At 38.7% G+C, this 27204-nt stretch overlaps 1 protein-coding gene and 1 pseudogene across 2 annotated transcripts in view; one reads left to right on the forward strand and one right to left on the reverse strand.

Annotated features, from left to right (window-relative positions):
* LOC309658690 (protein LRATD2 pseudogene) overlaps window positions 1-27204 on the forward strand; it is a 249426-nt pseudogene that overhangs the window by 198182 nt on the left and 24040 nt on the right. The gene's annotated exons all lie outside the window — the stretch shown is intronic.
* On the reverse strand, window positions 18993-25355 carry LOC309658683 (olfactory receptor 7G1-like). Its single transcript, XM_082457536.1, has 2 exons — window positions 23770-25355; window positions 18993-23031 (listed from the first exon to the last, which is right to left on the reverse strand). Exon 2 carries the CDS (start codon window positions 22999-23001, stop codon window positions 22048-22050), a length of 954 nt encoding a protein of 317 aa, XP_082313662.1. The 5' UTR covers window positions 23002-23031; window positions 23770-25355; the 3' UTR covers window positions 18993-22047.

The following is a 27204-nucleotide window of genomic DNA, read 5'->3' on the forward strand; positions in this document are numbered from 1 at the left end:
ATGGTTCTTTATGCTATGCAATAGAGCTTGTTGTTTATCCATTCTATATATAATAGTTTGTATCTGCTAACCCCAAAATCCCACTCCATCCCTTCCCCATCTTTCCTCCCCCTTGGCAACCACACGTCTGTTCTCTGTATCTGTGAGTCTGTTTCTGTTTCCCAGATAAGTCCATTTGTGTCGTATTTTAGATTCCACATATAAGTGGTTACACGTTTTTATTTGTTCACAATAATTCAAACTTACACTATATTATTTGAGTGAAAATAGTGTTAATCAGCATCTGTTATATTGTTCTTGATTTAAAGGGAATGTTTTGACAGAAAGAGACTCATAAACAGAGAGAACAAACTGGTGGTTGCCAGAGAGGAGGGTGGGATGGGGACTGGCAAAATAGGTGAAGGGGATTAAGAGATACAAACTTCCAGTTAGAAAATAAATATGTTATGAAGATGTAATGTACAGCATGGAGAATATGGGCAAGAGTATTTTACTCACTTTGAATGGTGACAGATGGTAACTAGACTTATTGTGGAGATCATAATTTAATGTGAAAAAGTATCAGATCACTGTGTTTTACACCTGAAACTAATATAACACCGTGTGTCACTTATAATTAAATTAAAAGCTAAAAATAAAAAGAGGGACAGTTTTGAGTGTTTGACCATAAATTATTTCATTTACTGTAGATTATCTGAAATGCTGTTTCTTGAGTTAAGGTCATTTCTTCTATTTTCACTTCACTGTTTCATTATCAAGGAAGAGTGTTTCATTTTACTCAAATGCTTTTCCTCCATCTATCGAGAAAGTCATTTGTTTCATTTGCTCTTTATCTGTAAATGTGCCAAATCGTACTAGAGTTCTAATATTTATTTATTTATTCACTCATTCATTCATTCATTCAACAAATATTAATCGAGGGCTTACTGTTGCCAGGCCCTGTTTTTAGTGCTGACAGTGGAGCAGTGCACAATGAGATGGAAATCCCAGTGCTCAGACAGTGAGGGAAAGGTGCAAAATAAGAGAGGGATGCCACACTAAAATGGAATCCGGAGGCCAGCGGGGGAGCTCTCACGCAGCAGTACACAAAATTAATTATAGGAAGAATTGTCAATTACAGACACTAACAGAAGAATCATCCACAGGAAAGAATCATCAATTTCAGACCCTTATAAGAATAGGTGTACATTGCCTCTCCTACAAGAAATTGACCAACTCAGCAACACAGCCAATGAGAAACTGTCATCACCCTGAACTCTCATTTTCTACAATGGACTTTCATTCAAAACAACCCCTCCCAAATCCCTCCCTTTTCTCTGTAAAATAAACTTCCTTTCCTTCTATTGTTCGCCTTGCCTATAGCTTTAGCTATAGCATGCTCGCCCTCATTGCACTGCTCTGCTATTCTCAACTAAACTCTTTTTTTGATAGTAAAATAACTTTTATTTTTAAGCTCAAAAGGGGAAACAGGTGACATACAAGAGAGATACTGTGAAGGACAATGTGATGTGCCAATCTTATTCGCTTTGAGGAAGGAAGCAATCATTACTCCAGTGGCAGAGAGTGCAGCTGGCAGACAGCCCTTTACTGTCAGCTCCCTTTGGGCAACCTGTCAGAAGAGAGCCACTGCACCCAAAGTCACTCCTTTTTGCCAGGATTGCATCTATGACTGATTAGTACAGGTGTTTTTTTGTTTGTTTGTTTGTTTTTTAATTATTATTTATTTATTTATTTTTGGCTGTGTTGGGTCTTCGTTTCTGTGCGAGGGCTTTCTCCAGTTGCAGCAAGCGGGGGCCACTCTTCATCACGGTGCGCGGGCCTCTCACTATCTCTTGCTGCGGAGCACAGGCTCCAGAGGCGCAGGCTCAGTAGTTGTGGCTCACAGGCCCAGTCGCTCTGCGGCATGTGGGATCTTCCCAGACCAGGGCACGAACCCGTGTACCCTGCATCGGCAGGCAGATTCTCAACCACTGCGCCACCAGGGAAGCCCAGTACAAGTGTTTAAAGGCCTTGCTCTCTTGCCCCAAATTGGAACAACTCTGAAGGGACATTCCAGCCGTAACCCCCTTGCTGAGTCTGTGGCGCTTGACCCCGGGACACCACTGCACCTCACTTGCTTTCTCTGCCCAATCTTACTTTTCTTATTTTAAAACATCTTTATTTGAGTATAATTGCTATACAATGGTGTCTTAGTTTCTGCTTTATAACAAAGTGAATCAGCTATACATATACATAAATCCCCATATCTTCTCCCACTTGCGTCTCCCTCCCACACTCCCTATCCCACTCAGTGCTTTGTGACCACTAGGTGGTCACAAAGCACTGAGCTGATCTCCTTGTGCTATGCGGCTGCTTCCCACTAGCTATCTATTTTACATTTGGTAGTATATATAAGTCCATGCCTCTCACTTCATCCCAGCTTACCCTTCTCCCTCCGCATATCCTCAAGTCCATTCTCTAGTAGGTCTGCGTCTTTATTCCCATCTTGCCCCTAGGTTCTTCATGACCCTTTTTTTTTTTTTTTTTTTAGTTTCCATATATATGTGTTAGCATACAGTATCTGTTTTTCTCTTTCTGACTTACTTCACTCTGTATGAGACTCTAGGTCTATCCACCTCACTACAAATAACTCAATTTCGTTTCTTTTTATGACTGAGTAATATTCCATTGTATATATGTGCCACATCTTCTTTATCCATTCATCTGTTGATGAACACTTAGGTTGCTTCCATGTCCTGGCTATTGTAAATAGAGCTGCAATGAATATTGTGGGGAAATTGACAGTAACACAATCATAGTAGGGGACTTTAACACCCCATTTTCACCAATGGACAGATCATCCAACATGAAAATAAATAAGGAAACACAAGTTTTAAATGATACATTAAACAAGATGGACTTAATTGATATTTATAGAACATTCCATCCAAAAACAACAGAATACACTTTCTTCTCAAGTGCTCATGGGACATTCTCCAGGATAGATCATATCTTGGGTCACAAATCAAGCCTTGGTAAATTTAAGAAAATTGAGATCATGTCAAGTATCTTTTCTGACCACAACACTATGAGACTAGATATCAATTACAGGAAAAAATCTGTAAAAAATACAAACACATGGAGGCTAAACAATACACTACTGAATAACCAAGAGATCACTGAAGAAATCAAAGAAGAAATCAAAAAATACCTAGAAACATGGAGGGATATTTCTGGCATAAACTATTTGATTACCTCAAAGAGAAATTCAATCTAGGATGGCTAAGGGAATATTCATGTAAGGTTTCATACAAGTTTGATGTTGATATATTAGTAACTGGGTACTCCGAAGCTAGACATTTATATTTCTAATCCACTAATGTGGACAAAGTGATACTTGAAAATTCCAGATATATCCTCCTGTGGCTCTAAGGATTGAAGCTGATATTCCTCTCCAGAGAAATACTTTACTTTTGGAGGCAGTTATATGGACACCATGATTCTCTTCCTACATCACAATATGCTTCACACTGCTGTTAGGACTATCTTCTGAAAACAAAAATCTGCTCCCTAATACATGAAGCCACCCATATACTTCATGAAGCTCAGTTTTATCGCTTAACATTATATATATGTCCCAGAAAAAGATGGTTTATCTCTCTCTCTTCAGTTACCATAGCTTAAACTTGAGAAACCCCTTATCACCTCACAGGTGGATCATGCAATTTACTGTCTCAAAGCTACTACTCTTACCATTGCCTGGAGTCTCTTCTGTATACTTCATTGGCAAAATTTTTATCTAGTTCTTAAAGACCCAGCTCAAAATTTACCTTCTTCAAATAAATCCTCAAGTAACTGCATGAAGTAAATTATGGGACTCCCTTATCTTGCTCCTATAGCATTTCCTTCACACCTATACAACCGCATCTACCATGATGCTAGGACAGTGTCTGGGACTGTCACCTTGTACTGTATTTTGATACCTACAAGACAAGGCTCTACATTTATAAGCTCCAAAGTCAGTACCTAGAGAGACTAATGAGACATTTAAAAGTCTCAAAATAGATGTCAACAAAGGCCATAAATCATTTTTGTTTTATTTTAGCTTATATTAAAGATGTATAAGCTAATAAGATAACTGGTTATAAAAATCCTTTCACTCTACCTATACTATTTAAATGTGGACTAAAAAAGATCTTTCATGAAAAATAATAAATAAAAGTTTTGCACATCAAAGGAAACCATAAACAAGACAAAAAGACAACCCTCAGAATGGGAGAAAGTATTTGCAAATGAAACAACTGACAAAGGATTAATCTCCAAAATTTACAAGCAGCTCATGCAGCTCAAAAACAAAGAAACAAACAACCCAATCCAAAAATGGCAGAAGACCTAAATAGACATTTCTCCAAAGAAGATATACAGATTGCCAACAAACATATGAAAGAATGCTCAACATCATTAATCATTAGAGAAATGCAAATCAAAACTACAATGAGATATCATCTCACACGGGTCAGAATGGCCATCATCAAAAAATCTAGAAACAGTAAATGCTGGAGAGGGTGTGGAGAAAAGGGAACACTCTTGCACTGTTGGTGGGAATGTAAATTGATACAGCCACTATGGAGAACAGTATGCAGTTTCCTTAAAAAACTAAAAATAGAACTACCATACGACCCAGCAATCCCACTACTGGGCATATCCCCTGAGAAAACCATAATTCAAAAAGAGTCATGTGCCAAAATGTTCATTGAAGCTCTATTTACAATAGCCAGGACATGGAAGCAACCTAAGTGTCCATCAACAGATGAATGGATAAAGAAGTTGTGGCACATATATACAATGGAATATTACTCAGCCATAAAAAGAAACGAAATTGAATTATTTGTAGTGACATGGATGGAGTTAGAGTCTGTCATACAGAGTGAAGTAAGTCAGAAAGAGAAAAACAAATACCGTATGCTAACCCATATATATGGAACCTAAAAAAAGAAAAAAGAAAAGAAAAGAAAAATGATTGGGAGAACCTAGGGGCAAGATGGGAATAAAGATGCAGACTTACTAGAGATTGGACTTGAGGATATGGGGAGGGGGAAGAGTAAGCTGGAACAAAGTGAGACAGTGGCATGGACATATATACACTACCAAACGTAAAATAGATAGCTAGTGGGAAGCAGCTGCATAGCACAGGGAGATCAGCTCGGTGCTTTGTGACCACCTATAGGGGTGGGCTAGGGAGGGTGGGAGAGAAGGAGATGCAAGAGGGAAGAGATATGGGGACATATGTATATGTATAGCTGATTCACTTTGTTATAAAGCAGAAACTAACACACCATTGTAAAGCAATTATACTCCAATAAAGATGTTAAAAAAAAAAGAGAGCAACCAAACCAATAAACAAATCCACCAATGATAACAAGCAGTAAAAACTAAACGATGATAAACATAAAACCAAAAGCAAATCAGACACAGAAATCATACCTCCAGTCTAGAGTTGCTCCCAAAGTCCACCACCTCAATTTTGGGAACATTTGTTGTCTATTCAGGTATTCCACAGATGTAGGGTTTATCAAGTTGATTGTGGGGATTCAATCTGCTGCTCCTGAGGCTGCACGGATAAATTTCCCTTTCTCTTCTTTGTTTGCACAGCTCCTGGGGTTCAGCTTTGGTTTTGGCCCTGCTTCTGAGTGTTGGCCACCCTCAGGCCTCTGTTCCCACCCAGACAGGAGGAGGTTAAAGCAGTAGCTTATTAAGGCTCTCTTCCTCACTCAGGCCAGGCAGAGGGAGGGGTACAGTAGTCGTAATTGGAATTTGGGGTGAGCCTGTGATAGCAGAGGCCAGCATGACATTGCAATAGCTTGAGGCGTGCCATGTGTTCTCCCGAGGAAGTTGTTCCTGGAACATGGGACCCTGGCAGTGGCGTGTGGCAAGTCTCCCTGGGGGGTTGTGGGTAGTGATCTGCGCTTGCCCACAGGATTCTTGGTGGCAGTGACAGCAGGGTTAGCGGTTCATGCCCGTCTCTGGGGTCTGAGCTGATAGCCGTGGCTCGCACTTGTCTCTGGAGCTCGCTTAGGCGGTGCTCTGCCTTCTGTGGGCACTTGGAGCAAGAATCCCTTCTCCTTGTGCACCCTGAAACAATGGTCTCTTTCCTCTCTGGCAGCTTCAGACTTTTTCTAGTACTCCCTCCCGGCCAGCTGTGGTGCACTAGCCCCCTTCAGGCTGTCTTCACAAAGCCATTTCCAGTCCTCTCCCTGGGGTCTGATCTCTGAAGCCTGAGCCTCAGCTCCCAGCCCCCACCCGACCTGGCAGGTAAGCAGACAAGCGTCTCAGGTTGGTGGGTGCTTGTTGGCACTGATCCTCTGCGCAGGAATCTCTTTTCTTTGCCCTCTGCACCCCTGTTGCTGTGTTCTCCTCTGTGGCTCTGAAGCTCCCCCACTCCGCCACCCGCAGTCTCTGACCGCGAAGGGGCTTCCTAGTGTGTGGACACCTTTCCTCCTTCACAGCACCCTCTCAGAGGTGCAGGTCCTGTCCCTATTCTTTTGGCTCTGTTTTTTCTTTTTTCTTTTGCCCTACCCAGGTATGTGGGGATTTTCTTGCCTTTTGGGAGGTCTGAGTTCTTCTGCCAGCGCTCAGTAGGTGTTCTGTAAGAGTTGTTCCACATGTAGATGTATTTTTGATGTATTTGTGGGGAGGAAGGTGATCTCCATGTCTTACTCCTCCACTGTCTTGACGGTCTCTCTCTCTCAATTGTATAGTTTTAGCAGTCTATTTTAAGCTGATAACAACTGAACTTCAATTGTGTATAAAAACTACACATATACTGAGCTGAGTGGGGCTGGAACCAATTCACAGAACTGTTTCAGGGACCGCAGCTTGGATTGAGGTCTGCAAGTCTGCTTCTTGTAACACAAACAGGCATTTCTCCCTCTGGGTCCCTGGGTGAGCAGGACTGCTTCTGGACCTCAGCTGGGAGGAACCGGAGCTGGGTTACAGGGCCACTTCAAGATCTGCAGTTGAAATGAGGTTCGTGGACCTGTCTCAAGTGTCACAGATGGGCTTCCCTCCCAGTGGGTTTTTGGGCAGACAGAACAGTTCTCAGACTTCAGCTGGAGTGCCTGTTGCTGGATTACAGAACTGCTTTGGGATCTGCAGACAGACTGAGGTTAATGAGCTTTCCTCTGAGGGCACAGGTGGGCATGTCCCCTTCCAGGTCCTTGGGAAGTTAGTACCACTCCCAGACTGCAACTGAGAGGGTGTGGAGCCGGGTCATAGTCTGATTAAGGGTCCACAGCCAGGACTGAAGTCAGCATGCCTGTTACTAGAAGCATAAGCAGGCATGTCTTCTCATTCTTTTGGCAGATAGTGCTGGTGGCAGGACCAAGGATAGATAGGCTGTAGTTGAGACCACAATGGGGCAAGGCTTTTTCCATGTCCGTACCCAGGACCATGGTCTGTGAGCCTGTCACTTGAGCACAGGTCTGCCTTCTCAAAACAGCCCTTCCTGGTTTTGGGCTTCACTAGGGTTTTTCAAGGTCATGGCTCTCAAAGCTCCGACATGAGCATTTTTGTCCATGGATGGCTGCCAAATTAATGTTTCTAGGAGGACATGGGCAGGGGACCTCCTATTCCAACATCTTGTTTGATACATGATTTTTGTGTGAAAGTATTTCCAATCCTTCAAACTAGTGGGAAAAAAAAAATCTGTGTTTTAGAACTGATAGCATTCAGAATATGCTACTCCAAAACACGGCATATTGAATTTTTTTGCAACTGTGTTTTTTAATGCTTCAATTTTATTTTATTTTATCTTAAAAATTTTTATCGTATATTGGAGTATAGTTGATTTACAACATTATATTAGTTTCAGGTGTACAGCAAAGTGATTTAGTTATACATATACATATATCTATTCTTTTTCAGATTCTTTTCCTGGCATATTGAATTTTTTAAGCTGAAAGAATTTGACAAAATGGTAGATGAAAGAAAGTATCTTGGGCATGCCCTCACTCTCCTCCCCTGAGACAGGTCAAAAACCTCATGTGAGAAGTGCCCTTTGTAAACCCAGAAGAAGGAACATCCTTCTCTCCAAGACTGAGGGACACTGAGATGAATTTGAACAAACTGACCTTGCTAAGTTTCCCCCAGATTTTTACCCTTAGCTCATACTCAGTTTGCCCTATAATATTTTCCCACAGCCGTCCACTCTTCATCAAACCCAGCTAAAGACACTCAGGTTTAATCACTTTTTCAGGTCTTCATTTCCTTATGAGGGCTCCTGTGTCATGTAAAACTTATATTAAATAAATGTGTATGCTTTTCTCCTGTTATCTGTCTTTTTTGCAGGTGACCCAGTGAAGACTTAGAAGGATAGTGGAAAAAATATATTTTCCCTCCTCTCCAGAGCAATGGCTCTCAAATTCTGACTTCTCTCAGTATCTGCTGGAAAGGTTTTAAAAACACAGACTACTGAGCCCCACACTCAGACTATTGAATTCAGAAGGTTGGGTACAGCACTCAAAAACGTGCCCTTCTAAAAAAAATTCCTAAATGCTGGTACTGCTAGCTTGATGGCCACACACGAGAACCACTCTTCTAAAGCACTGACCGTTATAGAGCATGGGTAATTAACTCATCCACAGGTTTGTACATACTCAGCACACTTCCTGAGCAGATGGTGACCAAGATCAACATCTGCAATGAGGGCTAGCGGGCAGTCAAGCCTATGAATGAATTAAGCCTCTTCATTGTCAATGGGTCCCTAAAATCTGTTCTTTTAATTCCTATTTTCATTTCCATGTCTTATCATTTGAGGTCCTATCACAAAATCCTTGTTCTAAGTTTCCTAATTAATAGTAAAATTAGTAGAAATCATATTACTAAAATAATCGTTATTATAACCTCTTCTACCACCACCAGTAATGGAGTTACAGCTATTGCTAGGCATGCATCTCAGCACTTTACTTATTTACCTAATTGCATTCTCTCAACAGACCTGTAAGTTGGGTACTTTTCTCATTCCCCCCCCCACTTTACCATAATTTCACTTAGGTAAAGTAACTTTAAGTTATGCATACATGGATTCATGGTGCTCTTGTAAGAGGTGGTGAGGGGATTCAAACTCAGGCTTCCAGACTTTGGAGTTGACCTCATAACACCATGTGATATGATCTCTGAGTAGTAAAGGATTATGGGACCTGAAGAGTTAATCAGATTCCATCACTTGCCTTTTGAAAACTTCCAGTTGAATAAAGCCCCAAATAATTTCTCTGATTTTCAAGATCTCATTTCTGACCACAAAGATGTTGAGATATTGAGCTGATAGCATCCGACAGGATTCACACTCAGGAACTGAGGTCAAGATTAGAATATGCTACCGGGAACCCCAAGCTCTTATGACTATGGTCATAATATATGTGCACTAAATAACATGACTAGGTTAATGAGATTCTCTTTTCCCCTCAATTACTTGAAGATAAAAATATGTTTCTCATAAGGTGATAAAGTAGCACTTTTTTCTTTTCAAAACACAATTGGAGAAGAGGCGACATGCATGGGGCTTGGGGGAAAAAAAAAAAACTGAAGGAAAAAAGTAACAATTTGATAGTTTGTCCTAAGCAGAATCCTAAAACAAGAAAAACTCAATCTCCTAACCTAAACATCAAGGCAACTTGACAGGAGAGTTGTTATAGTAGTTGGAAAAGAGGAAAAGATTGTCAAGTCAGCCTTAAGAAGAAAAAAGGAAACTGAGCAAAGTTCACCTGGATTCCTCAAATGTTTTCAGAGTTGTGGGATTTTAAAAATTTAATCCATGCTAATGGCTTAGCAGGAACCTTATCACCTAGTGTAAAGGACTTGTTATTTAAGATGTTCACAACTGGATGAGAAAATGAGAGCTTATTTTTAGAATTTCCTTGCCTTCCCTACCACACACACAAAAGTGTATGCAATAAACACATGCACACTCTTTTCTGTGTAGCTGCCAGCCACATTCTTACTTGAAAGCTATTATGAAAAGACACCATACTGCTTCAAATTTTAAATTAACAATAGTCATAATTAATCTCCATGAATAGGTTATTACTTCCAGATCTATTTTCCCTTTTCTTTGTTCTCTTGCTAGGTAGCCCAGTGGAACCCATCCCACCCTTTATTTCCAAGTTTTTAATGGCATATTTAGAAATAATTAATCCCTTGATACTCACTAACTTGATCCATTCTTTATTACTTTTATGTTTTGACACATCTCCCTCTGTTTTATAATTAGCAGTTAATGTCAGGGAAATAAATATTGAAATCAATCATGACATTCAGATCCTCTTCCTCTTTTTCTGTTGGGTCTCTTTAAATCCTGGGTGCCTTGGGTACTGGCACTTACAGGAATCCCTAGTTTATGTGCCAGGATAAATTCAGTGATACTTCTACTTCCTGTGTTAAGATAAGATCCCTGGGAATACGGTTATTTTTTAAACATTTTTATTGGATATAGTTGATTTACAATGTTGTGTTAGTTTCAGGTGTACAGGAAAGTGAATCTGTTTTTCTTATACATATATCCACTCTTGTTTTAGATTCTTTTCCCATATAGGCCATTACAGAGTATTGAGTAGAGTTGTCTGTGCTATAGAGTAGGTCCTTATTAGTTATCTGTTTTATATATAGTAGTGTGCATGTGTCAATGCTAATCTTCCAATTTATCCCTTCCCCTCTTACCCCCCGGTAACCATAAGTTTAGTAGAATATGGTTATTGATTGCCCAAAGCAGGCAAGAGTTGATTTGCTAAATTCTGGGTGCTTTAATACATTTCTTCATTATTCTTGAGAATCAGTGGTTTAGCAAAAGTCTCCAAAAGTGTGAATAGCCAATTAGTATACTAATGTTTAGAGCTGAATGGACCTAGGTATATTTTGCTTCACTAATGGGAAATTCTGCACCATGAACATGGAATCAGCAAAACAAACAACCATAACAACATCAATCATCTGGGGTAAGATTTTGACTCAGACACCCCTGAGTTTAATCCATGCTCCAGCACTTGCTTTGTGAACAAGTAAATTTTAACGACTGTGCAAGAAGCCTTATACGCCTCATTTGTATAATAGGGACCATCAAAAATCTTTGAGGGAATGTTTCAAGGATGAAAAATGAATAAACAAGATCATCAAGCACAGTGCTTGACATCTGAGTGTTTCTCAATGCTTTCTGCTGTTACTATTTTTTCCATAGACAGATAAGACCACACAGCATGATTCACTGTAGGAAGGAAAATGATGAGTGGAGTAAGGTGAAAAAAGAGAAGAAAAAGAAAGAATATTGTTTGCATGACAACTGTAAATTTCAAGGAAGAACAGATGTGTTGACACTTCCACTGGGAATGTTGATTGTGCAGAGAAGCTGAGTAAGGGAACAGCCCAAACAAATATCAGTGATGTCAATGGGCATTTGGCATGGACATATGGTAAGTATATAGCAATTAAAATAAATAACCTAGGTGTTTCGACACAAATAATAAAAACTCAAAAGAGAAAAGTAATTTGGTTAACAAGGTATCTATAGGGACTTCCCTGGTGGTGCAGTGGTTAAGAATCCTCCTGCCAATGCAAGGGACATGGGTTTGATCCCTGGTCTGAGAAGATACCACATGCTGCAGAGCAACTAAGCTCATGTGCCACAACTACTGAGCCTGTGTGCCACAGCTACTGAAGCCCATGCGCCTAGAGCCCGTGCTCCACAACAACAGAAGCCACCGCAAAAAGTAGCTCCCTCTCGCCGCAACTAGAGAAAGCCCATGCGTAGCAGCAAAGACCCAATGCAGCCAAAAATAAATTATAAATAAATAAATAAATTTATTTTAAAAATGCTATCTATAGTATGAGAAAATTTAAATGAGTTATTTTAATTTTTGTCACAATTTTTAAAGGTTATACTCCATTTACAGTTATTACAAAATATTGGCTATATTCCTCATGTTGTGCAATACCTCCCTGTAGCCTGTCTTACACCCAATAGTTTGTACCTCCCACTCCCCCACCCTTGTGTTGTCCCTCCAACACTGATAACCATTAGTTTGTTCTCTATATCTGAGAGCCTGCTTCTTTTTTGTTATATTCACTTGTTTGTTGTACTTTTTGTATTCCACATATTAGTGATATCATATGGTATTTGTCTTTCTCTGACATATTTCACTAAGTATAATGCCCTCCAAGTCCATGATGGAATGTTTAAATTGATCAAAAATTGCAGAGCAAACAGGGACTTCCCTGGCTTTCCAGTGGTTAAGACTCCATGCTTCCACTGCAGGGGGCATGGGTTCGATCCCTGTTCAGAGAGCTAAGAACACACATGCCACACAGTGTGGCAAAAAAAAAAAAAAATGCTGAGAAAACAGTAAAGGTCTGAGTGCCCACCACTCAGCACCATCAAATTAAAATATGTTGACATCTTACATTAAGTTTTTGTAAAGAAATAAAATAATACCTGCAGTTTTGAAGTCCCTCCTTCCTCCCCACTCTATTTTCTACATTCTTGATCATTTTTTCCCCACCCCAGAGGGAACCACTACACTTAACTTGATATACATCATTCCTCTGTGTTTTCAGTACATTTAGTGTGGTACTGATGGTGTTCAGGACACGCCACCCCAAAATATGGCACCTTGGCATATTGAAAATTTCAAGCTAAAAGAGTTTGAGAAAACAGCAGAAGCAAGAAGGTCACTCTTACCTTCTCTTGTCCTTTTCTCCTGAAACAAGTCATAAAACCCTCATGTAAGCCCTCCTTAAATACAGAGGAAAGGATCATCCTTATTTCTGAAGACAAAGAAACACTGAAAACAATTCTAACAAATAAGCCTTGCTAAGTTTCCCCCAGTTTACTACCTCATACTCTCTAACTATCACATTTCTACACGACTACCCACTCTTCATCAAACCTAGCATAAAAATACTCAGGTCTAACTGTTTTTTGGGGGGTCTTCATTTCCTTATGAAGGGTCCTGTGTCACATGAAACTTAAATAACTGTGTATGCTTTTCTCCTGTTAATCTGTCTTTGTCAGTTTAATTTTCAGACCTAGCCAGGGACCCTAAGGGTCAAGGAAAACTTTTTCTTCCCCTGGAATAGTATCCACAAACAATATTATTATTCTGTGTTTTAATTCTTTATACACTGTAAATGTCATTTTGAAACTGGTGTTTAAAAATAATACATTCCATTATGTACCACTCTTGGCACATTTTGTTAAATTTAACTATGTTATACATATTTCACTACCTTAAAATTAATTTTCTCTTCACAAGTTGGGCATTTTGATTGTGGCATTATATATATATGTATGTATATGCATATGTATATGTATATAATATATACATATACACACACATACACACATATATTTATGTGTGTGTAAAAACTTTAAAATAACACCTGGAAACTGATCAAATTTAAGACTGGTTGCCTGGGAAACAAAGAAAGGGAACAGGATAGAATACAGTGTATAACATCTTTGTGTATACTATTTTTCTTTAAAAAATTCTAATGGATGTGGTACATATACAATATGTATACAATGGAATACTACTCAGTCATAAAAAAGAATGTAATTTTGCCATTTGCAGCAACATGGACGGACTTGGTAGGCATTATTCTAAGTGAAATAAGTCAGACAGAGAAAGACAAATACAGTATGATATAACATATGTATAATCAAAAAAAATACAACAAACTAGTGAATATTACAAAAAAGAAGCAGACTCACAGATATAGAGAACAAATTAGTGGTTACCAGTGGGGAGAGGGAAGGGGGAAGGGGTAGTATCAGGATAGGGGAGTAAGAAGTACAAACTATTAGGTATAAAATAAGCTACAAAGATATATTGTACAACAGGGGGAATATAGACAAAAATGGTCAAATGGTTTGAACAGAAATTTCTCCAAAGAAGTCATACAAATGGCCAAAATGTATATAAAAAGATGCACGACATCACTAATCATAAGGAAATGCAATCAAAACCACAATGTGAAATCACCACACATGTTAAGATTGCTGTTTAAAACAAACCCAAAAAATAACAGTGTTAGCAAGGATGTGTAGAAAAGGGAAGCCTGGTTTGCAGTTGGTGGGAATGTAAATTGGTAGAGCCACTGTGGAAAACATTATTGAGGTTCTGCAAAAAATTAAAAATAGAACTACCATATGATCCTGTAACACTGCTTCTGGATATATATCCAAGTGAATTGAAATCAAGATCTCAAAGAGATACCTGTACTCCCATGCTTATAGCAGCAGTATTCACAATAGTCAAGTTATGGAACCAATCTAAATGTTCAACAATGGACAAATGGATAAAGAAAATGTGGTGTATATGTACAATGGAGTATTGTTCAGCCTCAAAAAAAGAAGAAAATTTTGTCATTTGCAACATGGATGGACCTGTAGGACATTATGCTAAGTGAAATAAGCCCAGCAGAGAAAGATTAATGCTGTCTGGTATCATTTATATGTGAAATCTAAGATAGTCAAACTCATAGAAGCATAGAACCAAATGGTGTTTTCCAGGGCTTGGGGAGAGGGGTGAATAGGAAGGTGATGATCAAAGGGTACAAAAGTTTCATTTATGTAAGATAAATAAGTTCTGGAAATCTAGTATACAGCATAATGCCGACAGCTAACAATACTGTATTGTACACTAAAATTTTACTAAGAGGTTAGATCTTATATTAAGTGTTCCTAATAATAATATATAATCATAAAATTATAAAGGGGAAACTTTGGGGAGTGATAGATATATCTATGGTCTTTATGGTTGTGATGGTTTCATGGGTGTACACTTATCCCCAAACTTGTTGAGTTGTATACATTACTATGTACAGCTTTTTTGCATGTCAATCATACCTAAATACAATGGTTTAATCAATCAATTAATCAATCAATCAATCAATAAATCACAAATGCACTATAAAAATCAATCATGTAGGTTCAGATCCTCCCGCTCTCATTTTCTTGTTGGGCCCCACTAAAGCCCGAGTCAGCCCACCTTGGGCTTCTCCTAAGGCTATTCAGAAGATATGCAACAGTATCAACTCCAGGACATTCCTATTTCCTGGGTTAAGATGAGATCCTTAAGAATGTTGATATTCGATCCTCCCAAACAGGGAAGAATTAATTGGCTCAGTTCTGGGTGCATTAATATATTGCTCATTATTCTTATGCACCAACGATTTAGAAAAATTCTCTAATGATATTTTAAAGGTGAACAACTCATTAAGACATCTAATGTTTAAAGATGATGTTAAAGTGTTTAAAGTATAAAAACTCTGCTTCACCAGTGAGAAAATGTGAGCCAAGCAAAGAGTCGTGAAACCAAGCAACTATATCAGAATTGATCACTTGGTATAAATTTGAATTCAGATGCACATGAGTTTATTCCAGTTTCCAGCACATGTTTTGGAACAAGGAGAGTTTTAAACTATGTGAGAGGGACTTCCCCGGTAGTCCAGTGGTAAAGAATCCACCTTCCAATGAAGGGGATCTGGGTTTGATCCCTGGTCGGGGAACTAAGATCGCACATGATGCAGGGCAACTATGCCCGTGCACTGCAACTGCTAAGGCTGGTGCGCCTCAACAAGAGAGCCCGCATGCCACAAACTACAGAGCCCATGTGCTCTGGAGCCCACATGTCACAACTAGAGAGAGAAAACCCGCACGCCACAACTAGAAAGAAGCCCTCACAATGCAACGAAGAGCCTCTGCACTGCAGCGAAAGATCCCGCATGCCGCAGCGAAGATCCCGCATGACACAACTAAGACCAAACACAGGCAAAAAAATAAATATAAATAAATAAATAAATAAACTATGTGAGAAGTTGTCATCTTTTCCATCATGGGAACCATCGTGAAACTTTTGCATGGATGAGAAATAGACAATTTCACCAAGCACAATGCTTGATGTATGAGAACTTCTTAATCTTGCTTATAGTGGTTTGTTTATGGCATAAACATGACTGAACAAACTAACATGGTTTATTATAGGGAGGGTAGTGAGGGATGGAACAAGATGAAGGAAGAGGAGAGAGATAAGGAACAATCCTAGGATGATAACTGCAAATTTCAGGGAAGAATTTATGTTCTGAAATGACCACGAAATCTTGTTTATGTATAGAAACAGAAAGAGGAGACAAATTTTAGTACATTTCATTCTGATTCATTAATTTCACTTCTTTATTCCCCTGTCTCACAACATCACAGTTTATTTATTTCTTCTTGACAGAAGGGGCATTTGCACTGTGACACACATACACACTCACATATGTACACATGCACACACACATACTCATATGTGTGTGTAAATACAGTTTGACACAATACTAAGTGTACCAACAAATTCAAGACTGTAGTTGCCTCTGGGAATGGAAAGACAGGAATGGCAGAAAATAAAAATGGAATATTGTCTCTATGCAAACTATCTTGTTACTTTAAGAAGAGAACTGTTATAACAGATGTCAAAATTTATTAATTCTGGACACAGATACATGAGTGCCTGTCCTGATATTCTCTTTTATTTTAAAATATTTGATAGGTTACTAAAGAGATGCCAATACTGTTGATGTAGCTTTATGTAATTCTCCATCTCCTGTGTCAGAGTTCTCCAAGACAGGTGCCAGGGTCAAGACCAATGATCATCCCTACAAAGGGATATGAAGACCCAAACATGGAAGGATAAATGTATGCTGATCATCCACCCCAACCCCCTGCCAAGAAATTAAGAAACATTTTAGAGAATTCTAGAATATTCCACAAAATTTTGCAAAGGAAAGTTTTCTCCTGAGGATGGAAGAGCCTCTAGAACTTTAGAGTCAGAGTAGATTAGAAGATTAACTAGTGTTGCAAAGGTACAAGGAAGTTTCCAGATGATGGACAGCTAGGCAGGCACTTAATAGACTAATAAGATCAGGTCATCTTTGGCATGTTCCCACTCACAGGTCCAGATACATACATGTCTCGCTATTTGAAAAACATAGACTAGGGAATTTCAGATTACCTGGGTGCCAACCTAAGAATGACATTCAGTTCTCCCTTTGCTATGAAGGAAATAAATAGAAGCCCCGTTCTCTGGGAGCACAGAAACATAGAGTGAAGGACTGGGCTGTTGTATAAAAGTGATGGTCCCTGGGAATATGTTCAGGTGTGCTGCCTAGTGACCTAAGCAGGGCTACTGAGTAAGGTGTCTATAGGCAGAAAACTGGCAGTCTCTGTGGCCCTTGGGGGTTCAGTATCCAAGGTTTCTCATTAGTCAAATTCTTTTGCTATTAATCTCATCCCATGTCAGTGAAAATCCTTAGGAAACAAGGCCCAGAAAAGAAAGAAATTAAAACCAGCGAAACCTCTCATCCTGGGAAGTCAAAAGTATACAATTCTCTTCCATCCCCCTATTTCTTTTCGTATCCATTTCAAGAGCCTTTCATACATGGATATAGTTCTCTTCTATAATTGGATTCTATAATAGTTTTCTTTCCTAAAGCACATTCAAAGGCATCCTTTATAGCAACAATCTAAGGAAGACAGGACATTTAGTTTCAAAACTATAGTTTATTATATATATATATATATATACATATTATATATATAATAATATATATCACCTAGAAAATGAAAGTGATAATGTATCAAATATACTCTAAAAAACAAATTCTAAGGACTAATTCTATGTATGGCTCATTACATTCTGTTTTGACATTTTATATTAAGCAGATTCTAATATGTTCCCTGTAATCAAAAGAAACTGTGCATGGAAGAATAACCTCAGCAAAATGGAAAAAATGGCAGGTTAGGCAACTCAAAACTCTTGTCTCTCAAAGAAACATTGAAAAATAACAGAAACTGTCAGAACTAACTTTGTCAGATCTCCTGAAAACAGTCAAAATTTATAGCAACCAAGTGAGTGATGAAGCAAGAAAACAGCAACTTCACAATGGTAGGAAAGTTCTGAGACATTTTACTTGTCCTTTCCCCACCCTGCAATATGGCAGTAGTCTTAGTCTTAAGATGGTCACTGCCTGGGGTCTCAGAATGAGACTCTGGTCCATGTATTCAGAGGAGGCAGAGTTAACATTTTCTCAAATAATTCTGTGTCTGTTCTAACTTGTCTGGGAGCTACCTGAAGGACTGACACAAGGCATTCATCGCTGGTTAACTCAGAACTCAGGCTGGAAAAGCAGTGGATATGGTTTTGAAACACCACAAACCAAAGCTCACATATGCATCTGGTAAAAGATTAAAGTCACAACATAAAATAGACTAGCTTAGACCCCAAGCAAAACAGGAGAATTTTTTCTAGGAAATTAGGACATTTAAAAGCAGCCAAGGGCTTCCCTGGTGGTGCAGTGGTTAAGAATCCACCTGCTAATGCAGGGGACATGGGTTCGAGCCCTGCTCTGGGAAGATTCCACATGCAGTGGAGCAACTAAGCCCGTGTGCCACAACTACTGAGCCTGTGCTCTAGAGCCCGTGAGCCACAACTACTGAGCCCAAGTGCCACAACTACTGACGCCCACACACCTAGAGCCCGTGCTCTGCAACAAGAGAAGCCACCCAATGAGAAGCCCGTGCACCACAATGAAGAGTAGCCCCCACTCGCTACAACTAGAGAAAAGCCCGCTCGCAGCAACAAAGACCCAAGACAGTTAAAAATAAAATAAATAAATAAGTTTATAAAAATAAATAAATAAAAGCAGCCAAGTTATGGGAGAATTCAGAAAGCCACTTACATGCCCATAGCAATACATATACTCAGAAAAGTCCAGAGAAGATCCTAAACTTTCTCATTGATCTCTAGACTCAGTGCAAACCTGAATAAGTGTTAAAAGAGTACTGCAGCACAGATCCAATCTATAAAGACTGAAAGAGGTGTGTTATCTCTTTGTTTGTATCACTCCTGGCACTCAAGGAAATCTGTCAAACCATAAGCTGAACGAATGTAAGGAACATAGATTTCAATGACCACATACAATAAGAATTACAGTCTTTGCAAATGTATTTTGGGAAAGTCACTAAACACATAGACTACTACCACCTTCAACAATTATAAAGAAAAGCAAACTCTGAGGGAGATTATAATATCCAGATTATAATATTGAGTCTGAGGAGCAGAAAGAAAAAAGAATAAAGAAAAGTGAACAGACAACATTGTTAATTATTAGATGAATGCAAGTCAAAACTACAATGAGGTACCACCTCACACCAGTCAGAATGGCCATGATTAAAAAGTCTACAAATAACTAACGCTGGAGAGGGTGTGCAAAAAATGGAACCCTCCTACACTGTTGGTGGGAATGTAAGTTGGTGCAGCCACTATGGAAAACAGTATGGAGGGTCTTCAGAAAATTAAAAATAGAATTACCATACTACCCAGCAATCCCACTACTGGGCATATACCCTGAGAAAAACATGGTTTGAAAGGATGCATGTACCCCTATGTTCATAGCAGTACTAGTCACAATAGCCAACACATGGAAACAACTTAAATGTCCATTGACAGATAAATGGATAAAGAAGATGTGGTACCTATTATATATACAATGGAATACTACTCAGCCATAGAAAAAGATGAAATAATGCCATTTGCAGCAACATGAATGCAACTAGAGATTATCATACTAAGTGAAGTAAGTCAGAAAGAGAAAGACAAATACCATATGATATCACTTATATGTGGAATCTAAAATATGACACAAATGAACCTATCTATGAAGCAGACTCACAGACATAGAGAACAGACTTGTGGTTGCCAAGGTTGGGGTGGGGGAGGGATGGACTGGGAGTTTGGGGTTAGTAGATGCAAACTATTACGTATAGAATAGATGGACAACAAGGTCTTACTGTATAGCCCAGGGAACTATTGATATATTTGATGTCCTGGGATAAACCGTAATGAAAAAGAATATAAAAAGAACATATATATATATGTATAACTGAGTCACTTTGCTGTACAGCAGAAATTAACACAACATTGTAAATCAACTATACTTCAATAAAGAAAAATATGAAGACAGAGACATTATTTCCTTGAAAAAATTATTCTTTTCTTACTCTTCTCTAGATGAGAATTTTGCTGCTTCAAATATGCATATGTATTCTATGTTACCAGAGAGACTGTATAAATCAGAACATGTTTATCTTTAAAAACAAAAAATAAAAGCAACCCTTAAAGGACACATCAAAAAAAAAAAAGAAAAGAAAAGAAAAGAAAAGAAAAAGAAAAGAAAATTGAGCAGACCCTTAAGGGATCAATGGGATACCATCAAGTGAAAAAAAAAAAAAAAAGGATTATATGAGTCCAAAAGGAAAAGAAAAAGAAAAGGGGATGGAAAAAAATTTGAAGAAATAATGGTCAAAAACAACCCAAATATGATGAAAGATTTGAAACTACAAATCTAAGAAGCTCAAAGAACTCCAAGAATATCTATAATAAAAGATATTAACACTAAGACATTAACATTATCATCAAACTGACAAAGCCAAAAGGAAAGAGAGAATCTTGAAAGGAGCTCATCACATATAAGAAGTAAAGAGAAAATCACTCATTACTTACAGGAGATCTTCAATAAGATTAACAGCCAATTTCTCGTCAGAACCATGGAGGCCAGAGAATTGTGGGATAACATATTTAAAGTGTTGAAGGAAAAAACTGTCCACCAATAATGTTATATCTGACAAAATTTTCCTTCCAAAAATAAGTGAGAAATAAAACACTCCCAGATGAACAAAGCCAAAAGAGTACATTACCACTACACCTGCTTTATGAAAATATCTAAAGGATTGCTTCAGGTTGAAATGAAAAGGCACTAGATAGTTCAATGTTATATGAAAAAAATAAAGATTTTTGGTAAAGTCAAGTGAATGGGGAAAAATTTTTAATGTATTTTTGATTTACAACTCTTCTTACTTTAGGAAAAGTAGGAAATGATTCCTACTGGATTTAGAAAGAAAATGTAAAAAAATTTAAATCTATGCTATTGGCAATAATGTACAAACATTTAATTTGTGACACTAACATAATGGAGAAAGGACAGAGCCATATAAGAGCAGGGGTTTTGCATGCTATTGAGGTAAAAATGGCATGAATTCAAACTACATTGTTATAAATTTAGCATATTAAGTGCAATGTCCACAGTAACCACACAAAAATTATCTGGATATATTCCCAAAAGGCAATGAGAACAAAATTCAAAATGTTCACTATGAAAAATCAACTAGACAGAAAATAAAGCAGTAATGGACAAAATGAAGGACAAAAAAGTATTAGACTTACAGAAAATAAATTTTAAGTGGGAGAATTATGTATCTCCTTGTCAGTAGATACTTTAAATAAGTGAAATAAATTGTCCAATCAAAAGGTCAGAGATTGGAAGAAAGATAAAGGAAACATGATGTGAATATATGCAATTTATAAGAGACTCACTATAGATTCACAGACACAAATGGATTTAAAGGAAAGAATAGAAAAATTCTAGGCAAATAGTTACCAAAAGAGTTAATATCAGAAAAAAATAGACTTTAATTCAAAACTGTTAAAATAGACAAAAAAGGATAGATAGAAAATAGGTAGATAGATAAATAGAGTTAGAGATAAAATGGTCAATAATCAAGATTATAGAACAATTATAAACATATATACGCCAAACAACAGGACCTCAAAATATGTGAATCAAACTTGACAGAAGTGAAGTGAGAAATCCATATTTCTACAATAATGCTTACAGATTTTAATGCAAATTTTCAGCAATGGATAGTAACTCTGGTTAGACAAAGAAGACACAGAGGACCTAAAAAACAGTGTAAACTAACAAAATCTAAGAGACATATATAAACACTACACCTAACAAAAGGAGAAGAAACGTTCTTCTCCAGAGCACACAGAACTCTTTAGATAGTTCACATGTTAGACCACAAAGCAAGTGTCAATAAATTTTAAGATATTGAAATCATACAGTGTCTTTTCTGACGACAGTGGTATGAATCTAGAAATCAATAAAAGAATAACAACTAGAAAATACACAAATACGTGGAAATTAAATAACATACTCCTGAAAAGCCAGCGGTATCTTACTGATGAGTTTTCTCAAGGCACCTTTCATGTCCCTGTTCCTCAGACTATAGATGAAGGGGTTCATCATTTGAGGGACAACAGTGTAAATCACCGAAGCCACTGCAGTCTTTCTGGAAGAATTAGTAAGAGCAGAACTAATATATACCCCCAAGCCTGCCCCATAGAATAAGGACACGACTGAGAGGTGAGACCCACAGGTGGAAAAAGCTTTATACTTTCCACCCGCTGATGGCATTCTCAAAACAGAGGACACTATTTGAGTATAAGAGAAAATGACTCCACACACAGGAATACCACCAAATATGCTAGTTGCCAAATATATCAAGATATTGTTGATGAGGGTATCAGAACATGCAAGCTTGATAACCTGAACAACTTCACAGAAAAAGAGGGGGATTTCCAGGTTTGTGCAAAAGGTCAGCTGCAACACCATCAGACTGTGGAGCAGGGCATCCACGATGCTAATAAACGGGGAAAGAAGAATCAAAAACAAACAGAGACGGGAGTTCATGATAACCGTGTACCTCAGTGGATGACAAATGGCCACATAGCGGTCATAGGCCATTACTGCAAGGAGAAAACTTTCCAAACTAGCAAACACCAGGACAAAGTAGATCTGTGTAAGGCAGCCTGTATAAGTGATGCTCTGATTCTGTGCTTGGATGTTGACCAGCATCTTTGGGATTGTGGTGGTGCTGAAACCGATGTCAGTCAAGGACAGGTTGTAGAGAAAGAAATACATGGGGGTGTGGAGGTGGGGCTCAGAGATGACGGCCAGGACGATGAGCAGGTTTCCCAGGATGGTAACGAGGTATATGGACAGGAACAGAATGAAGAAGAGGGGCTGCAGTTCTGGATCCTCTGTCACTTCCATAAGAAGGAATTCCGAAACTCCTGTTTTGTTTCTGGGTCCCATGTTGTTGACAAACCTGGTGGGAAAGATGGACTGACAACACAATCAAATGTGGTTTTCTACACCAGCCGGAGGAGAATCACCAGAGGCATACACTCTCTTGGGATGGATAGACACTCACAGAGAGGAATAAGAAATGTGTCTTCTGTATACGTATTATTCTGTTACTTTTTAAAAAAAACTGAAGCTGATACAGCAGAAAGTCATCGATTCTGTTAATTCCCACAAGGGTTAAGGGGTAGTCATTTCTTATATTACACTACCTATACTATTTAGATTATTTAAAACAATTGGTAATTTTATAAAGAGAAACAGACTAGGGAGGCAGTTGAATATACTGTCTGGATCCCCAGAGACCTCAGAGCCAGGCAACTGATATAAAAGTATAACAAGGACCAGGAATGGGAAGATAAGGTGAAATTTACCAAACTTCCTGCCCAACCCCACCCCCAACCACAGGTTTGCAAGTGAATATCAGATAATTGTATAACAGTCATCCTTTTTTAAGAGAAGCAGATTTCAACTCAGGAGGAAATGGTCTTTGTTATAGTAGAGAGTGAGTACGATATTAGTAAATGAGACATGTTTGAGTATTGGTGCAAAGTACAAGGAAACATGAGAAGAAGATGACAGACAGCTAGGCAGGAGGCCCGGGGGTAGCTTAGTTCTAATCATCTGATGTATGTACTCTCCTCACAACCTCCCCTGGATGAATCTACAGTGAGACAACTGTCCTCTTTTCCAAACATTCACTAATGGACATTAGGTTACCTGGCTGGCATCACAGTGGAATGGTGCTTGATATCTCTGCTGAATGCTGTATCCAAATCCATACTCAGGAAGGGCAGAGGAATTGAGTGAGCCACCAGGCTCCTGGGCAAGAGGGATCGTCTATGGAAGGAGGCTCAGGTGTGCTACTTCTTTTCAGGGAAAGGACCGTTGAATGAGATGGTCATAGGCAGATCACACTCTCTGTATCCCTAGAGGTTCCATTTCCAAAGATCCTCATTAGCCAAGCAATTTTCTTGTCACTGTGATCCCAGGGCTCTGCAAATCCTTAAAGACCAAGGATATAATATTATAATGCTACAGTATATTATACTATCCTGTACTATACATATAATCCTACAGTATAATATACTATAATACTTTATGTTTTATATATTATAACTAATTATAAAATATATGCTATATATTATATAAATAACATATTTTAAAATATAGCTAAGTTATTATAAAAAGCAAACATTCCGGGGTTTATCTCTCCAAGAGTCATTAAATGTTTCCTGAATCTTAATCTTCACTGTGTATATTTTATACAATTGATTGTAATATATTCTCTGTGACAATCCTGTCTCTGATCAATTCATATAGATCCCTTATTCCCTTTTTAGGTTTTCAAAACCATCTTTTCTAATTTTATCAAAATAGCTTCAAGATATAGTTTTCTTCACTTTAGGGCCCTATGAACTGAAGCATTAACATAAACATAAAACTTATTATTTTCTTCTACCAACATAGTGGAATACAAACCTGAAAATAATCGTACAAGAAGAGAAGAAAGACAGCTTCATTTTGTCTGCGTCATCCTATCACTTAAGCTGGCATTGTTCAGTACCAAGAGGGAATTTCCCAGCTAGAAAGAGTTCCTTTCACCAGGAAAGGATGAGTGGGGTGAGTAACCGGCTTCTCCAGCATTTGGGGGCACTATACACTTCCATTTCACACCAACTCAGTCTGGCAAAGCCATGACGTATAGAGACAGCTAGCAATGAGAAAGAAAAGCAGGGGATACTAATAGCACCCATGTAGCAGAACAGACTGCAGGTCACAGTGACCTGCTGTGTAGAAAAAAACAGCAGATCTTTTTCACAGAAGAAACTAATGGCCAGCACAGCTGCTGTGGGCTCCCTGCATATTTCACCAGCTTTCACCCCACAGGTATTAGCATTTGTTAATGCCAGCCACGTGAGTCCCTCATCACTCCTTCCCCTACATCCTGAGACCATAAGCCACAATAGCAGCCAGCTCAGGCCTCTGAACTACTTGAGTGCAAGACACCTCTGGCTGCCCCCCAGCACCAGGTGCTCACTTGGGGCTAACTCCTCCAGATGTGAACTTATAAGTCACTGGCCTGACACCTGTCACTGACCTCCACTGCTGTGTGCATGCCCAGGGGGAGATGGTGAGCAATGGGAGAGCTTACCGACAGACAGAGCTCCATGGCTGCTTCTGGGCACAGATCAGGCCATGTCTTCTGTCACTGGCCTGCACCACTGTACTTACGTGTAGCCAGCCCCTCCAGTAAAGCACCTGAATGCCACCAGACTGTCCAGCATCAGTGGGCCCCACTACCAAGATATAAAAATCATAAATATATATGAACCGAACATCAGAACATCTAAATATATTAAGCAAATACTAACAGACTGAAGGGAGAAATAGACAATACAATAGCAGTAGGGAACTTCAATACCTCACTTTCAACAGTGAATAAATCATCCAGACAGAAATTCAATAAAAAAATTGGGCTTCAACTATATGTTAGATGAAAAACACCTAACAGACATATATAGAACATTCATCAAACAGCAGCAGAATACACAGTCTTCTCAAGTGCACATGGAACTTTCTCCAGGATAGATCACATGACAGGTCACAGAAGACTCTTAGCAAATTTAAAAAGATTGAGATCATACCAAGTATCTTTTCCAGCCACAATGCTATGAAACTAGAAACCAATAACAAGAGGAAAGCTGGAAAGCTCATAAGTATGTGGAAATTAAGCAACAAAGCCGTGAACAATTAATGAGTCAAAGAAGAAATCAAAGTGGAAATTAAAAAATACCTTGAGGGCTTCGCTGGTGGCTCAGTGGTTGAGAATCTGCCTGCTAATGCAGGGGACACAGGTTCGAGCCCTGGTCTGGGAAGATCCCACATGCCGCGGACCAACTAGGCCTGTGTGCCACAACTACTGAGCCTGCGCATCTGGAGCCTGTGCTCCGCAACAAGAGAGGCCACGACAGTGAGAGGCCCACGCACTGCGATGAAGAGTGGCCCCCGCTTGCCGCAACTAGAGGAAGCCCTCGCACAGAAACAAAGACCCAACACAGCCAAAAATAAATATAAAAATAAATAAATGAATAAAAGATTACTATAAATCCTTTGGTATATATGTCTAAAAATAAGGCATCTCCTTTAAAATAAAAAAAAACCTTGAAACAAACAAAAAAAATATGGAAGCACAATGGGAATTCCCTGGCAGTCCAGTGATTAGGACTCCATGCTTTCACTGCCAAGAGCCTGGGTTCAATCCTTGGTTGGGAAACTAAGATCTTAAAAGTCATGCAGCACAGGCAAAAACAAACAAACAAACAAACAAAATGGAAGCACAACATATCAAAACCAGTGGGATGCTACAAAAACAGTTCTAAGAGAGGTTTATAGTGATAAATGTCTACATTAAGAAAAAAGAAAGATCTCAAAAAATTAATCTACCTTTATACCTCAAGGAACAAGAAAAAGAACAACCTAACCCCAAATTTAGCAGAAGGAGGTAAATATAAAGATCAGAGCAGAAATAAATGAGATAAAAGCCAGAAAACAAAAGATCAACAAAGCTAAGAGCTGGTTTTTTGAAAAGGTAAACAAAATTGATGAAATTTCAGTTGGACTAAGAAAAAAGAGAAAAGACTCAAATACAATCAGAAATGAAAGAGGAGACATTACAACTGAAACCATAGAAAGACACAAGGTCATAAGAGACTATTACGAGCCATTATACACCAACGAATTAGATAACCTAGAAGAAATGGATAAACTCCTAGAAACATACAAGATACCAAGACTAAATCATAAAGAAATAGAAAATCTGAACAAACCAGTAACAAACAAGGAGACTGCATCAGTAATCAAAAACCTCACAAACACAGAAAAGCCCATGATGACATGATTCTATTGGTGAATTCTACCAAATATTTAAAGAACAATTAACACCAATATTTCTCAAATTCTCCCAAAATTTTCAAGAGGTGGCAACACTTCCTAAATCATCTTATGAAGCCAGCATTACCCTGACATCAAAGCCATATAAAGATATCACAGGAGGACTTCCCTGGTGGCGAAGTGGTTAAGAATCCTCCTGCCAATGCAGGGGACATGGGTTCAAGCCCTGGTCCAGGAAGATTCCACATGTCACAGAGCAGC

Source organism: Balaenoptera physalus, assembly GCF_965194825.1.
Source record: "Balaenoptera physalus genome assembly, chromosome: 3".
NCBI classification, from domain to species: Eukaryota; Metazoa; Chordata; class Mammalia; order Artiodactyla; family Balaenopteridae; genus Balaenoptera; species Balaenoptera physalus.

What these genes read in the sequence shown, in the direction of transcription:
- LOC309658683 (XM_082457536.1), bottom strand. Translation starts at nt 23,001, where the DNA reads ATGGGACCCAGAAACAAAACAGGAGTTTCGGAATTCCTTCTTATGGAA.